The sequence below is a fragment of the Oncorhynchus kisutch genome, linkage group LG15 (genome assembly GCF_002021735.2).
Source record: "Oncorhynchus kisutch isolate 150728-3 linkage group LG15, Okis_V2, whole genome shotgun sequence".
Lineage (NCBI taxonomy): Eukaryota > Metazoa > Chordata > Actinopteri > Salmoniformes > Salmonidae > Oncorhynchus > Oncorhynchus kisutch.
In genome coordinates this window covers 27,434,404-27,449,675 of record NC_034188.2, presented here as the reverse complement: position 1 = coordinate 27,449,675, position 15,272 = coordinate 27,434,404, and the positions used below count along the sequence as shown (strand labels likewise).

The 15,272-nt window shown below is 41.6% G+C and overlaps 1 protein-coding gene across 1 annotated transcript in view; it reads right to left on the bottom strand.

Moving 5' to 3' along the window:
- Positions 1-430: 430 nt before the first annotated feature.
- Positions 431-15,272, bottom strand: part of LOC109881349 (short transient receptor potential channel 7) — a 53,276-nt gene continuing 38,434 nt past the window's right edge. The window contains exons 9-11 of the mRNA XM_031791382.1: positions 10,784-10,864; positions 4,549-4,624; positions 431-1,734 (exon numbers count right to left, since the gene is read on the bottom strand). Of these exons, the coding sequence (XP_031647242.1) occupies positions 1,592-1,734; positions 4,549-4,624; positions 10,784-10,864 (300 nt within the window). The 3' untranslated portion in view covers positions 431-1,591. The remainder of the gene's footprint in view (positions 1,735-4,548; positions 4,625-10,783; positions 10,865-15,272) is intronic.

Below are 15,272 nucleotides of genomic sequence, written 5' to 3'. Positions count from 1 at the left end.
ATAGATTATAAATGAGTGTGCTGTGTGTGTGTGCATTTGTGTACTGTGTCATGCTTGTGTGTGTCATCAGTAGATTACTGTATACAGTGTGTGTGTGTGTGTGTGTAGGCCTACACAATATCTATCGGGCCACATTTGCCCAGGTTGGGTGTGTGTGTCCACAGTCTTTTTTCACAATGCACGAACAGACTGTTTGCGCAGTGTGTGTCGTATTGGTGTTTGGTTGTGTGTGTGCGCATGTGTATGTGTGTGGCGGTGCCCTTTCCAGTGTGTACAGACATAATGATGTGGTCGCCAGAGGTTCGGTCTTGCTTGACTGCGTGTAATTGAGCTGACAACAGAACAATCATCACATTTCTCAGCTCAATAAAATCACAGGTTGTACAGACTGATTAATAAACAGAATTAATCAGACAAAATAATATCCAGTTTATTCCTTTTAATTCAAGATCAAAATATACAAGATTTTTCCACCTTTTTTCACTACAATTGAAAAATACAGTATATTTAGTCTCTATTCTGTTTGGTTTCTATGAGTGAAAATGTTAAGTGTTTTTAACAAACAATTACAATTTTAGTTGAACTCTTCAAAGTCACTCACACATATAGTTAGTCTCTCTCTCTCTCTCGCTTATGCACGCAAGTAACGCACACGCACAAACACACACAAAACAAAGATAGAGTTTAAAGTTCCAAATGTTGTTTCAATAACCATTTACAGTGTGCAGTCTACACTGTCCGATCAGGTGTGTGAATTTATTCTGAGCATGGTAGGGTAGATAGACTGAGTACAGACTGTGTACTGAAGCCAACATGCCCTCAACAGCTGGAGTTTAGAACCAATATATTCTAGGTGCCCATGAGAGAACCAATCAAAGTCCTGCAAGTAAGCAGATGGTGGTCTGAGTGTGTTCAGGTTGTCATGTGATAAACAGACCACTTTTTAATCGGCACTTTATTAGGAGTTATACAGTAATTAGCTTACCAAGTGTGTGTGTGTGTGTGTTTGAACTCCTCCAGTGTTTGTGAACCTATGGACATTGGACAATGTGTTAATTAGATTGCCAACTCTATAAAAATGTTCATTATATTTATCTTCCCGAAACAGTGGACTGCTATACGGCACAATACCTCAGGTACAGACACCCTAACAATACCTCAGGTAAAAATACCATCACAGTGTTTTTTCAACTTCTGTTCTCTCCCACTCACACTCTCTGTTCCCATGGTAGGGTGAGCTGATGTATTTTGGCAATGTGTTTTGGAGGGGTGACCTCTCTCTTCGCTGCATCAGAATTCTACTCTTAACAATCCCCTATGTACCCCTCATACTGCTCAGAGCCTCCTTCCTCTCTTTCAGTCCTCTCTCCTGCCTCTCTCCCTCCCTCCTCTCCTCCCTTGCTCTCAATTCCGTCCCATCTCTCTCCCCCCTTCATCTCTTCTTCTCACCTCCCTCTGTCCCACTTTCTCTCTTTTTCTCTGTCCACCAGCTCTCCTCCCCCCTCTTCTCTCCTCTCTATCCCCTTCTTCCCACTTCTCTCCCTCTGTCTATTTTCAGGTCTCCCCCTTCCTCCCCCCTTCCCCTTCTCTCTCAGGGTCTTTTGGTGGTGTTATTGACAAACTTGTCACTGAGTTGTGTGATGAGGTCAGCTAGTTCTCCGGTGGCCTGAGACTTCTCCTCCAGGAGCTCATAGCGCAGGCTGGAGATGTCCTGCTTGATCTCCTTCAGCTCACCTATAAGACAGTCACACACACAGCCAGACAGTCACACACACACCAAAACATATGAATGAAACATAACATAACAACGCCCTGACCTGAGTATTCTTTGTTTTCTTTATTGTTTTGGTTAGGTCAGGGTGTGACATGGGTGATGTTTGTGTTTTTGTACTGTCTATGGGTTTTGTAGGTTTATGGGGTTGTTTATCATCTAGGTGTTTATATATGTCTATGGTTGCCTAGATTGGTTCTCAATTAGAGGCAGGTGTTTATCGTTGTCTCTGATTGGGAACCATATTTAGGCAGCCATCTGCTTTGGGTATTTTGTGGGTTATTGTCTATGTCTATGTGTTAGTTGCCTGTGTCTGCACTTATCATATATAGCTTCACGTTCGTTTTGCTGTTTTTGTATAGTTTAAGTTTTCAAGTGTTCTTCGTTAAATAAATAAGATTAAGTTTTCAAGTGTTCTTCGTTAAATAAATAAGATTAAGTTTTCAAGTGTTCTTCGTTAAATAAATAAGAGGAATGTATTCTCATCACGCTGCGCCTTGGTCTCCTCTATATGACGAACGTGACAAAAACAAATGCAAAGAAACACACACATCAGTCTGGAGATGTCCACTATTACCTCATTACAAATCTTCAATTAAAAAACACATTTTTCAATTTTGCTCATAATAGTCTTCTTTCAGTCCAAAGTGATCTGTAGGATACAATACACACTCAGAACAGCAACTCAGTCACACTCACACTCACGACAGCAACCCAGTCACACTCACGACAGCAACCCAGTCACACTCACGACAGCAACCCAGTCACACTCACGACAGCAACCCAGTTACACTCACACTGACAACAGTAATCCAGTCACTCACACTGACAACAGAAACCCAGTCACTCACAGTCACAACAGCAACCCAGTCACAGACATGACAGCAACCCAGTCACACTCAGGACAGCAACCCAGTCACACTCAGGACAGCAACCCAGTCACACTCACGACAGCAACCCAGTCACACTCACGACAGCAACCCAGTCACACTCACGACAGCAACCCAGTCACACTCACGACAGCAACCCAGTCACACTCACGACAGCAACCCAGTCACACTCACGACAGCAACCCAGTCACACTCACGACAGCAACCCAGTCACACTCACGACAGCAACCCAGTCACACTCACGACAGCAACCCAGTCACACTCACGACAGCAACCCAGTTATACTCACACTGACAACAGAAACCCAGTCAAACTCACACTGACAACAGAAACCCAGTCAAACTCACACTCACAACAGCAACCCAGTCAAACTCACACTCACAGCAGCAACCCAGTCACACTCACATCACCAACCCAGTCACACTCACACTGACCACATCAACCCAGTCACAGTCACACTCACAACACCAACCCAGTCACACTCACAACACCAACCCAGTCACACTCACAACACCAACCCAGTCACACTCACAACACCAACCCAGTTACACTGACCACATCAACCTAGTCACTCTCACACTGACCACATAACCAAAGTCACACTCACACTGACAACAGCAACCAAGTCACACTCACACTGACAACAGCAACCCACTCACACTCACAACAGCATCCCAGTCCCACTCACACTGACATCAGAAACCCAGTCACGCACACTGACCACAGATACCCAGTCACAGTCACAACACCAACCCAGTCACAGCCACACTGACCACATCAACCTAGTCACTCTCACACTGACCACATCAACCTAGTCACTCTCACACTGACCACACCAACCCAGTCACAGCCACACTGACCACATCAACCCAGTCACACTGACCACATCAACCCAGTCACACTGACCACATCAACCCAGTCAGTCACACTGACCACATCAACCCAGTCAGACTCACAACACCAACCCAGTCACAGTCACACTGACCACATCAACCCAGTCACAGCCACAACACCAACCCAGTCACACTCACAACATCAACCCAGTCACACTCACAACATCAACCCAGTCACACTCACACTGACCACACCAACACAGTCACAATCCCACTGACCACACCAACCCAGTTACAATCACATTGACAACACCAACCCAGTCACACTCACACATCAACCCAGTCACACTCACAAATCAACCCAGTCACAGTCACACTGACCACATCAACCCAGTCACAGTCACACTGACCACATCAACCCAGTCACAATCACATTGACAACACCAACCCAGTCACAGTCACACTGACCACACCAACCCAGTCACAATCACACTGACCACATCAACCCAGTCACAATCACACTGACCACATCAACCCAGTCACAATCACACTGACCACATCAACCCAGTCACAGTCACACTGACCACACCAACCCAGTCACAGTCACACTGACCACACCAACCCAGTCACAGTCACACTGACCACACCAACCCAGTCACAATCCCACTGACCACATCAACCCAGTCACAATCACATTGACAACACCAACCCAGTCACACTCACAACATCAACCCAGTCACAATCCCACTGACCACATCAACCCAGTCACAATCACAACATCAACCCAGTCACACTCACAACATCAACCCAGTCACAATACCACTGACCACATCAACCCAGTCACAATCACATTGACAACACCAACCCAGTCACACTCACAACATCAACCCAGTCACAGTCACACTGACCACATCAACCCAGTCACACTCACAACAGCAACCCAGTCACAGTCACACTGACCACATCAACCCAGTCACACTCACAACAGCAACCCAGTCAGGCAGAATCTGGTGAGTTACATAAAGTCAACGTTAAAAGGAGATTAGATCTTCACCTTCATTGACGTCATCATTCTCTCTGTCAACCTGAGCCTTCAGAACATACCGCTTAATGAGACGCTTCATGATCTTCTGTAGGAGGAGAGAGTGGAGAGAGGGATGAGGGGAGAGGAGGATGGGAGGAGAGAGTTTGAGTTATGAAAGCTGAAAATATTATCCTAGGTTATTATACGAAACTAAAACTAATCATGAGAAAACTATTTAGCAAACTGAAATAAAATAATGAACAAACCCATAAGAATTTTTTTAGTTTTACTGAAACTATTATCTCTGACCCCAAAACGAATAAAACCCATCATGAATTATGGGAATGGTTTTATTTGATTTGTTTTACTTTGGGCAATACTCTAATGGAGTTTTCAAGATACTGAATGTGGTGGGTAAATGTGGATATGTTTCCAAAATGCCTTGCTTGTTCATCACTATTTAACCTTTATTTAACTCGGCAAGTCAGTTAAGAACAAATTCTTATTTACAATGTGATAAAGGAATTTATATGTTTAAAGTAATGAAAAAGCTGACAACAGGAAAGAGGGCCCTTCCAAGGCCTCTAATTTAGGGAGGAGAGGAATGGCGAGAAACTGCCAAGGCTGGTAGAAAAGTGACAAAACTCTGTGTGTGTGTGTGTGTGTGTGTGTGTGTGTGTGTGTGTGTGTGTGTGTGTGTATTTTTGACTTCAGAGCTCTCTGAATAGAAAACTAGCCTACTGCAGACTGGGGGCTTTGTCTAATTCTTCATTAACCAGGGTCTTATAAACTTCTGGGAATTGGTCAAAGCTATAGTGATAGTTGAGTTCAACCATTGTGATAAAAATTCTCACGACACAATGACAGCCTTCCCGGGAACAGTGGGTTAACCCGCCTTGTTCAGGAGCAGCATGACAGATTATTATGTTGTCAACTCGGGGATTCGATCCAGCAACATTTCGGTTACTGGCCCAACGCTCTTACCACTAGGCTACCTGCTGCCCTGAACTAGCAATATCTATCATTAGCTAACAGGGGAAAAAACTGCTAGGTGGCTAACAAATGCTAAAACGTATTAGATTGGTGTAAACATGGGAGAGAGACTTACCTTCAACATATTTTGTTTGCACCAGTCTCTGCGCTATTCCTTTAAATCCAAGTCACATCGAGATTGATTTTATAATTTAAACATAACCTAACCTTAGCTCCTGAGATCCCATACAGCCATAGGGTTCTCATTTGAACAATTGACCCCAGTGGGGCAACTGTACCAACACTTTATCTACACGTTGATAATTACTACGCTTTTGGAAACCTCCGAAATTCTACTTTCACATGTACCTTGAACACTCAGTTTAATAATCAACCAAAAATATTTTTATGAATACAAAAAAATATACTTATTATGCGTGTTTATCTCAAAGATTCCCGCTGAGGTTTTACATGGCACTTCCTGAGCTAATGGAAACTCGGTTGGGAACAAAAAAACAACATCAGCTCGAAGCTGTGTTAAATAAAACATCAACTGTTTTACCACAGATTTCCACAGAGGTTGTCTTTTGTAAAGTTATTTTGTGATGATAATTAAGTTGAGTGTTCAAGGTTTCCAAAACCGTATTGCAATAATGGATCAATTTTTTCTAGACAGATCAAGTGTTTTCTTGACCAAATGACCAGCCAATCAAAAGGGACGTGGAATGACTCCAACGTAGCATTGGTGTCATGAGAAGACCTAACCTAACCTAACCTAACCTAACCTAACCTAACCTAACCTAACCTAACCTAACCTAACCTAACCCATCACCGTATGTCTTACTGCCCCCAGTTGGTAGAAGTAACATAAAATGAACGCACAAAACTATACCATATACCAATTGGCTCCTAGCCTCTCACACTTTCTGTCCCTAACACTAAAACTGAAATTAAATAAAAAATGAAATGGAAACATTTGTATACAACTATAACTAAATACAACTAATATAAAAACTAAAAACAATAATAACATTGAAGCAGTGTTTGAAAAAGTACCCAATTGTCATACTTGAGTAAAGGTAAAGATACATTTATAGAAAATAACTATCTTGTTAAATAAATGTTCAATTAAAATTAAAAAATTTAAAAAGGAAAAGTGAAAGTCATCCAGTAAAATACTACTTGAGTAAAAGTATAAAAGTATTTGGTTTCAAATATACTGAAGTATCAAAAGTAAAAGTAGAAATCATTTCACATTCCTTATATTAACCAAACAAGACAGCACAATTTATTTATTATTTATTTTATTTACGGATAGCGAGGGGCACACTCCAAGTATTTGTGTTTAGTGAGTCCGCCAAATAGGAGGCTGTATGGATAACCAGGGATGTTCTCTTGATAAGTGTGTGAATTTGACAATTTTCCTGTCCTGCTAAGCATGGGAAATGTTTGACACTTTTGGGTGTAAAATGTATGGAATAAAAAGCACATCATTTTCTTTAGGAATGTAGTGAAGTCAAAAGTAAAAGTTGTCGAAAAATATAAATAGTAAAGTAAAGTACAGATACCCCTCCAAAACTACTTAACTAGCACTTTAAGTATTTTTACTTACAGTTGAAGTCGGAAGTTTACATGGACTTAGGTTGGAGTCATTAAAACTTGTTTTTCAACCACTCCACAAATTTCCTGTTAGCAAACTATAGTTTTGACAAGTCGGTTAAGACATCTATTTTGTGCACAACACAAGTCATTTTCCTAACAATTGTTTACAGACAGATTATTTCACTTATAATTCACTGTATCACAATTCCAAAGGGTCAGAAGTTTACATACAGTAAGATGAATGTGCCTTTAAACGGCTTGGAAAATTCCAGACACTGATGTCATGTCTTTAGAAGCTTCTGATAGGCTAATTGACATCATTTGAGTCAATTGGAGGTGTACCTGTGGATGTATATTCAAGGCCTATCTTCAAACTCAGTTGCCTCTTTGCTTGACATCATGGGAAAATCAAAAGAAATCAGCCAAGACCTCAACGTTTTTTTAGACCTCCACAAGTCTGGTTCATCCTTGGGAGCAATTTCCAAACACCTGAAAGTACCACGTTCATCTGTACAAACAATAGTACGCAAGTATAAACACCTCTCCTAGAGAGGAACGTACTTTGGTGCGAAAAGTGCAAATCAATCCCAGAACAACAGCAAAGGACCCTGTGAAGATGCTGGAGGAGACCGATACAAAAGTATCTATATCCACAGTAAATCGAGTCCTATATCGACATGACCTGAAAGTTCGCTCAGCAATGAAGAAGCCACAGCTCCAAAACCACCATAAAAAAAGCCAGTCTACGATTTTCAAATGCACATGGGGACAAAGTTCGTACTTCTTGGAAAAATGTCCTCTGGTCTGATGGAACAGAAATAGAACTGTTTGGCCATAATGACCATGGAGGAAAAAGGGGGAGGCTTGCAAGCCGACGAACACCATCCCAACCGTGAAGCACGGGGGTGGCAGCAATCATGTTGTGGGGGTGCTTTGCTGCAGGAGGGACTGGTGCATTTCACAAAATAGATGTCATCATGAGGATGGAAAATTATGTGGATATATTGAAGCAACATCTCAAGACATCAGTCAGGAAGTTAAAGCTTGGTCGCAAATGGGTCTTCCAAATGGACAATGACCCCAAGCATACTTCCAAATTTGTAGCAAAATGGCTTAAAACTTCTTGAGGGCCGGTGGCAGTATTCGGTATTTCGGATACCGAGCTAGGATATGCATATAATGGGTAGTATTGGATAGAAAACACTCTGAAAATAAAATAATAAATATAAAATAAAATAATGTAATGTCGAGGAGAATCCATCCAGCTTTTTTTTTTTTTAGGTGTCTGCCCATCCAAATCCTTGCTTATGGGAAAATCAAAGGAATACCTCACAGATTGCAGTTCCTAGGGATTCCCCTAGATGTCAACAGTTTCAGTTTTGTTTTTTTGAAAAATGAGCTAGAATTTGTAGTATTTCTAGGTGGCTCCCATTTTGACTGTAGTATTGTGGCGTGCGTGGATGAGGACCCACACTTCGTTATTTATCTCCGGTAATGAACATACTATTCTCCGTCCTAAATGTGATTGTTTATTTACATCAAACCTGAGGATTGATTAGAAACGTTGTTTGACTTTTTTGAACAAAGTTTATTGTCAACTTTTGGGATTCGTTTGTATGCATTTTGAAGGAGGGAAATAGATGGATTACTGAATCAAATGCGCCAAATAACTGACTTTTTTAGGATATAAAGAAGGACTTTATTGAACAAAACAACAATTTCCTGTGTAGCTGGGACCCTTGGGATTGCAAACAGAGGAAGATCTTCAAGGGTAAGTAATTTATTCTATCGCTATTTCAAAAATGTTTGTAATGCTTTTGTACGTGGGGTGCTGTCCTCAGATAATTGCATGGTATGCTTTCGCCGTGAAATTCGACAAAGCGGCTGGATTAACAAGAAGTTAAGCTTTTAAATGATGTAGGACACTTGAATTTTCATGAATGTTTAATATTATGATTTTGTATTTTGAATTTGGCGCGCTCCGATTTCACCGGATGTTGTCGAATTTGATCTCTCTATCCCTCTCTTTGATCACACTAAGAGGTTTAAGGTCAAGGTATTGGAGTGGCCATCACAAAGCCCTGACCTCAATCCTACAGAAAATTTGTGGGCAAAACTGAAAAAGTGTGTCCGAGCAAGTAGTCCTACAATCCTGACTCAGTTACACCTTCTGTCAGGAGGAATCAGCCAAAATTCATCCAAATTATTGTGAGAAGCTTGTGGAGGGCTACCCGAAACATTTGACCCAAGTGAAACAATGTAAAGACAATGCTACCAAATACTAATTGAGTGTATGTATGTAAATTTATGACCCACTGAGAATATGATGAAAGAAATAAAAGCTGAAATAAATAATTCTCTCCACTATTGTTCTGACATTTTACATTTTTAAAATAAAGTGGTGATCCTAACTGATTTAAGACAGGGAATTTTTACTAGGATTAAATGTCAGGAATTGTGAAAAACTTAGTTTAACCTTTCTGGCGCAGGCGTTCCGCTAGCAACCCACCTCGACAACATCCGGTGAAATTGTAGTGCGTGAAATTCAAATGACAGAAATATAATTATTTAACATTCATGAAGATACAAGTGTCATAGATCAAAATAAAGCTTCCCGTTTTGTTAATCCAGCCACTTTGTCAGATTTCAAAAAGGCTTTACGACGAAAGCATCCTAATTGGGAGACACTTAGAATAACAATTCTAGCTCATTGTTCCAAAAACCAGCCCGAAACTCTTTCTAAAGACTGTTGACATCTAGTGGAAGCCCTAGGAACTGCAATCTGGGAGGATTTTGCCTCATAATAAACATGACAGTCATTGGAAACAGTGGTAGGCTGAATTTGTTGTTGTTGTTGGATGGTTTGTCCTCTGGGTTTTGCCTGTCATATCAGTTCTGTTATACCCACAGACATTATTCTAACTGTTTAGACACTTTAGATTGTTTTCTATCCAAATCTACCAATTGTATGCATATCCTAGCTTCTGGGCCTGAGTAACAGGCAATTTACTTTGGGCACTTTTCATCCAGACGTCAAAATACTGCCTCCTAGCCCAAATAGGTTAAATGTATTTGGCTAGGGTGTATGTATACTTCCGACTTCAACTGTAAGTATTTTACACCACTGCATGTGGATGCCTTAAGACCTACTCTCTGGGAACCCGTCAATACTTGTAGCCCTGCATGCATTACATACACACTCACTGTGATAAGCTGGCCTGACATACCAAATGCTGTATGTGTGTGTGTGTGTGTGTGTGTGTATGTGTGTGTGTGTGTGTGTGTGTGTATGGAATGTGTTTGTGTGTGTGCATGGATGTGTGTTTGTGTGTCAGGAGAAAGGCTTTTATAGAGAAGCAATATGTTGTGTGAGAGAATAGAATGACCTCTCACGACGGAGGAAGAGAGAAGATTTCCTATAGGGAAAAGGTGGAGGACAGAAAGACCTTCCCTCATTCCATTCCATCTATTGTCCCAATTCAGTCTCTTACTCCACACTCGTTTACTGGGCCATTACCCGCTTCCACTCACTCCATTTCTCAGTACCGCGTTAAACCGATATGCAGTCGGTCTCAACATTTATCTGTCTCGATAATTGTCTATTTCTCCCTGGCTCTATCATTCTTTTTCTCTCCCATTACCCTCCCACACCCCTCTTCTTTCTTTCTTTCTTTCTTTCTTTCTTTCTTACCTGGTATCTGGTAGGGTGTTTGATAGGTTGTCTGAGAGTGGACTCCTCTCGTAGTCGACCATGGACCATGTAGCGTTCACCCTGCAAAAACACAACATGAGTTATACATATATAAACAGAAGAAACCCTGTGCACAGCACAGCATCTAGATCAGGGCTCTCCAACCCTGTTCCTACACAGCTACCGTCCTGTAGGTTCACTCAAACCATAATACAGAAAACCTGATCCATGGGGCGACGCACAATTGGCCTAGCATCATCCTGGTTAGGGAGGGTTTGGCTGGTAAGGATATCCTTGTCTCATTGCGCACTAGCGACTCCTGTGGCGGGCCAGGCGTAGTGCGAGCTGACCAGGTCGCCAGGTGTGGGAGTTGGGAGTTGGGAGTTGGGAGCAATGAGACAAGATAGTAACTACTAACAATTGGATACCACGAAATTGGGGAGAAAAAGGGGGTCAAATTAAAATAAAATAAATAAAATAATTTCAGTATGACTAGTATTCCCGAAATTCAGTATGCAGGAACAACTAGTATTTAATATTCAGTATGTAGGAACAACTAGTATTCAGCATGCAGGAACAACTAATAGTCAATATTCAGTATAAAGGAAGAATTGGTATTCCCGAAATTCAGTATGCAGGAACAACTATTATTCAGCATTCAGGAACAACTAGTATTCAATATTCAGTATGCAGGAACAACTAGTATTCGAAATTCAGTATGCTGGAACAACTAGTATTCCGAAATTCATTATGCAGGAACAACTAGTATTCAGTATTCAGGTTGCAGGAACAACTAATAGTAAAAATTCAGTATGCAGGAACAACTAGTATTCAGCATTCAGGAACAACTAGTATTCAATATTCAGTATGCAGGAACAACTAGTATTCAATATTCAGTATGCAGAAACAACTAGTATTCAATATTCAGTATGCAGGAACAACTAGTATTCAATATTCAGTATGCAGGAACAACTAGTATTCAATATTCAGTATGCAGAAACAACTAGTATTCAATATTCAGTATGCAGGAACAACTAGTATTCAATATTCAGTAGGCAGGAATGACAAGTATTCAGTATACAGTATGCAGGAACAACTACAGAAGACAGGTGATCAACCTTGACTTTAGTTAGTATTTATTTATATTGTTCATGTATATGAAGAGAAGTTAGCCACAACAACACAATATTAGGTATACTGTACATGAGAAGTCAGCCACAACAACACAAAATGAGCTACATATGAGGAGAAGTTAGCCACAACAACACAACATGAGCTATACATGAGCTATACATGAGGAGGAGTTAGCCAAAACAACACAACATGAGCAATATATGAGGAGAAGTTAGCCACAACAACACAACATGAGCTATATATGAGGAGAAGTTAGCCACAACAACACAACATGAGCTATATATGAGGAGAAGTTAGCCACAACAACACAACATGAGCTATATATGAGGAGGAGTTAGCCACAACAACACAACATGAGCTATATATGAGGAGAAGTTAGCCACAACAACACAACATGAGCTATATATGAGGAGGAGTTAGCCACAACAACACAACATGAGCTATATATGAGGAGAAGTTAGCCACAACAACACAACATGAGCTATATAAGAGGTGATGTCAGCCACAACAACATGAGCTATACTTTTTGAAATTTTTATTTTTTAAATGTTTACCTTTATTTAACTAGGCAAGTCAGTTAAGAACAAATTCTTATTTTCAATGACGGTCTAGGAACAGTGGGTTAACTGCCTGTTCAGGGGCAGAACGACAGATTTGTACCTTGTCAGCTCAGTGGTTTGAACTTGCAACCTTCCGGTTACTAGTCCAATTAACCACTAGGCTACCCTGCCGCCCCAACTTGTGGACAAGTTAGAAACAACAACATGAGCTAAATATGAGGAGAAGTCAGCCACAACATCATGAACTATATTTGAAAACAATATAGCCACAGCAACATGAGCTAGACATGAGGAGGATTTAGCCACAACAATACAACATGAACTATATATGAGGAGAAGTTCTCCACAACAACATGAGCTATACATGAGGAGAAGTTATCCAAACAACACAACATTAACTATGAGGAGAAGATAGCCGCAACATGAGCTATATTTGAGGAGAGAACAGCCACAACAACATGAGCTATATTTGTTGACAAGTTAGCCACAACAACAAGAGCTATACATGAGGAATTAGCCACAAAAACACACCATGATCTATATGTGAGGAGAAGTTAGCCACAACAACAAACAATGATCTATATATGAGGAGTAGTTAGCCACAACAACAAACAATGATCTATATATGAGGAGTAGTTAGCCACAACAACATGAGCTAGACATGAGAAGGAGTTAGCCACAAAAACACATCATGAACTATATATGAGAAGTTAGCCACAACAACACAACATGAGCCATATTTGTTGACAAGATAGCCACAACAACATGAGCTATACATGAGGAGTTGGCCACAACAACACAACATGAGCTATACAGGAGGAGTTGGCCACAACAACACAGCATGAGCTATATATAAGGAGAAGTCTGTAACAACAACATGAGCTAAATTTGAGAACAAGTTAGCCACAGCAACATGAGCTATACATGAGGAGGAGTTATCCACACTAACACAACATGAGCTACATATGAGTAGAGGTTATCCACACTAACACAACATGAGCTACATATGAGTAGAGGTTTGCCACAACAACACAACATGAGCTATATATTTATTTATTTGTATTTTTTATTTCACCTTTATTTAACCAGGTAGGCTAGTTGAGAACAAGTTCTCATTTGCAACTGCGACCTGGCCAAGATAAAGCATAGCAGTGTGAGCAGACAACAAAGAGTTACACATGGAGTAAACAATTAACAAGTCAATAACACAGTAGAAACCAAAGGGGGAGTCTATATACAATGTGTGCAAAAGGCATGAGGAGGTAGGCAAATAATTACAATTTTGCAGATTAACACTGGAGTGATAAATGATCAGATGGTCATGTACAGGTAGAGATATTGGTGTGCAAAAGAGCAGAAAAGTAAATAAATAAAAACAGTATGGGGATGAGGTAGGTGAAAAAGGGTGGGCTATTTACCAATAGACTATGTACAGCTGCAGCGATCGGTTAGCTGCTCAGATAGCTGATGTTTGAAGTTGGTGAGGGAGATAAAAGTCTCCAACTTCAGCGATTTTTGCAATTCGTTCCAGTCACAGGCAGCAGAGTACTGGAACAAAAGGCGGCCAAATGAGGTGTTGGCTTTAGGGATGATCAGTGAGATACACCTGCTGGAGCGCGTGCTACGGATGGGTGTTGCCATCGTGACCAGTGAGCTGAGATAAGGCGGAGCTTTACCTAGCATGGACTTGTAGATGACCTGGAGCCAGTGGGTCTGGCGACGAATATGTAGCGAGGGCCAGCCGACTAGAGCATACAAGTCGCAGTGGTGGGTGGTATAAGGTGCTTTAGTGACGAAACGGATGGCACTGTGATAGACTGCATCCAGTTTGCTGAGTAGAGTGTTGGAAGCCATTTTGTAGATGACATCGCCGAAGTCGAGGATCGGTAGGATAGTCAGTTTAACTAGGGTAAGCTTGGCGGCGTGAGTGAAGGAGGCTTTGTTGCGGAATAGAAAGCCGACTCTTGATTTGATTTTCGATTGGAGATGTTTGATATGAGTCTGGAAGGAGAGTTTGCAGTCTAGCCAGACACCTAGGTACTTATAGACGTCCACATATTCTAGGTCGGAACCATCCAGGGTGGTGATGCTAGTCGGGCATGCGGGTGCAGGCAGCGACCGGTTGAAAAGCATGCATTTGGTTTTACTAGCGTTTAAGAGCAGTTGGAGGCCACGGAAGGAGTGTTGTATGGCATTGAAGCTTGTTTGGAGGTTAGATAGCACAGTGACGGGCCGAAGACGGGCCGAAGGTATATAGAATGGTGTCGTCTGCGTAGAGGTGGATCAGGGAATCGCCCGCAGCAAGAGCAACATCATTGATATACACAGAGAAAAGAGTCGGCCCGAGAATTGAACCCTGTGGCACCCCCATAGAGACTGCCAGAGGACCAGACAGCATGCCCTCCGATTTGACGCACTGAACTCTGTCTGCAAAGTAATTGGTGAACCAGGCAAGGCAGTCATCCGAAAAACCGAGGCTCCTGAGTCTGCCGATAAGTGATTGACAGATATGGTGATTGACAGAGTCGAAAGCCTTGGCAAGGTCGATGAAGACGGCTGCACAGTACTGTCTTTTATCGATGGCGGTTATGATATCGCTGAGTACCTTGAGTGTGGCTGAGGTGCACCCATGACCGGCTCGGAAACCAGATTGCACAGCGGAGAAGGTGCGGTGGGATTCGAGATGGTCAGTGACCTGTTTGTTGACTTGGCTTTCGAAGACCTTAGATAGGCAGGGCAGGATGGATATAGGTCTGTAACAGTTTGGGTCCAGGGTGTCTCCCCCTTTGAAGAGG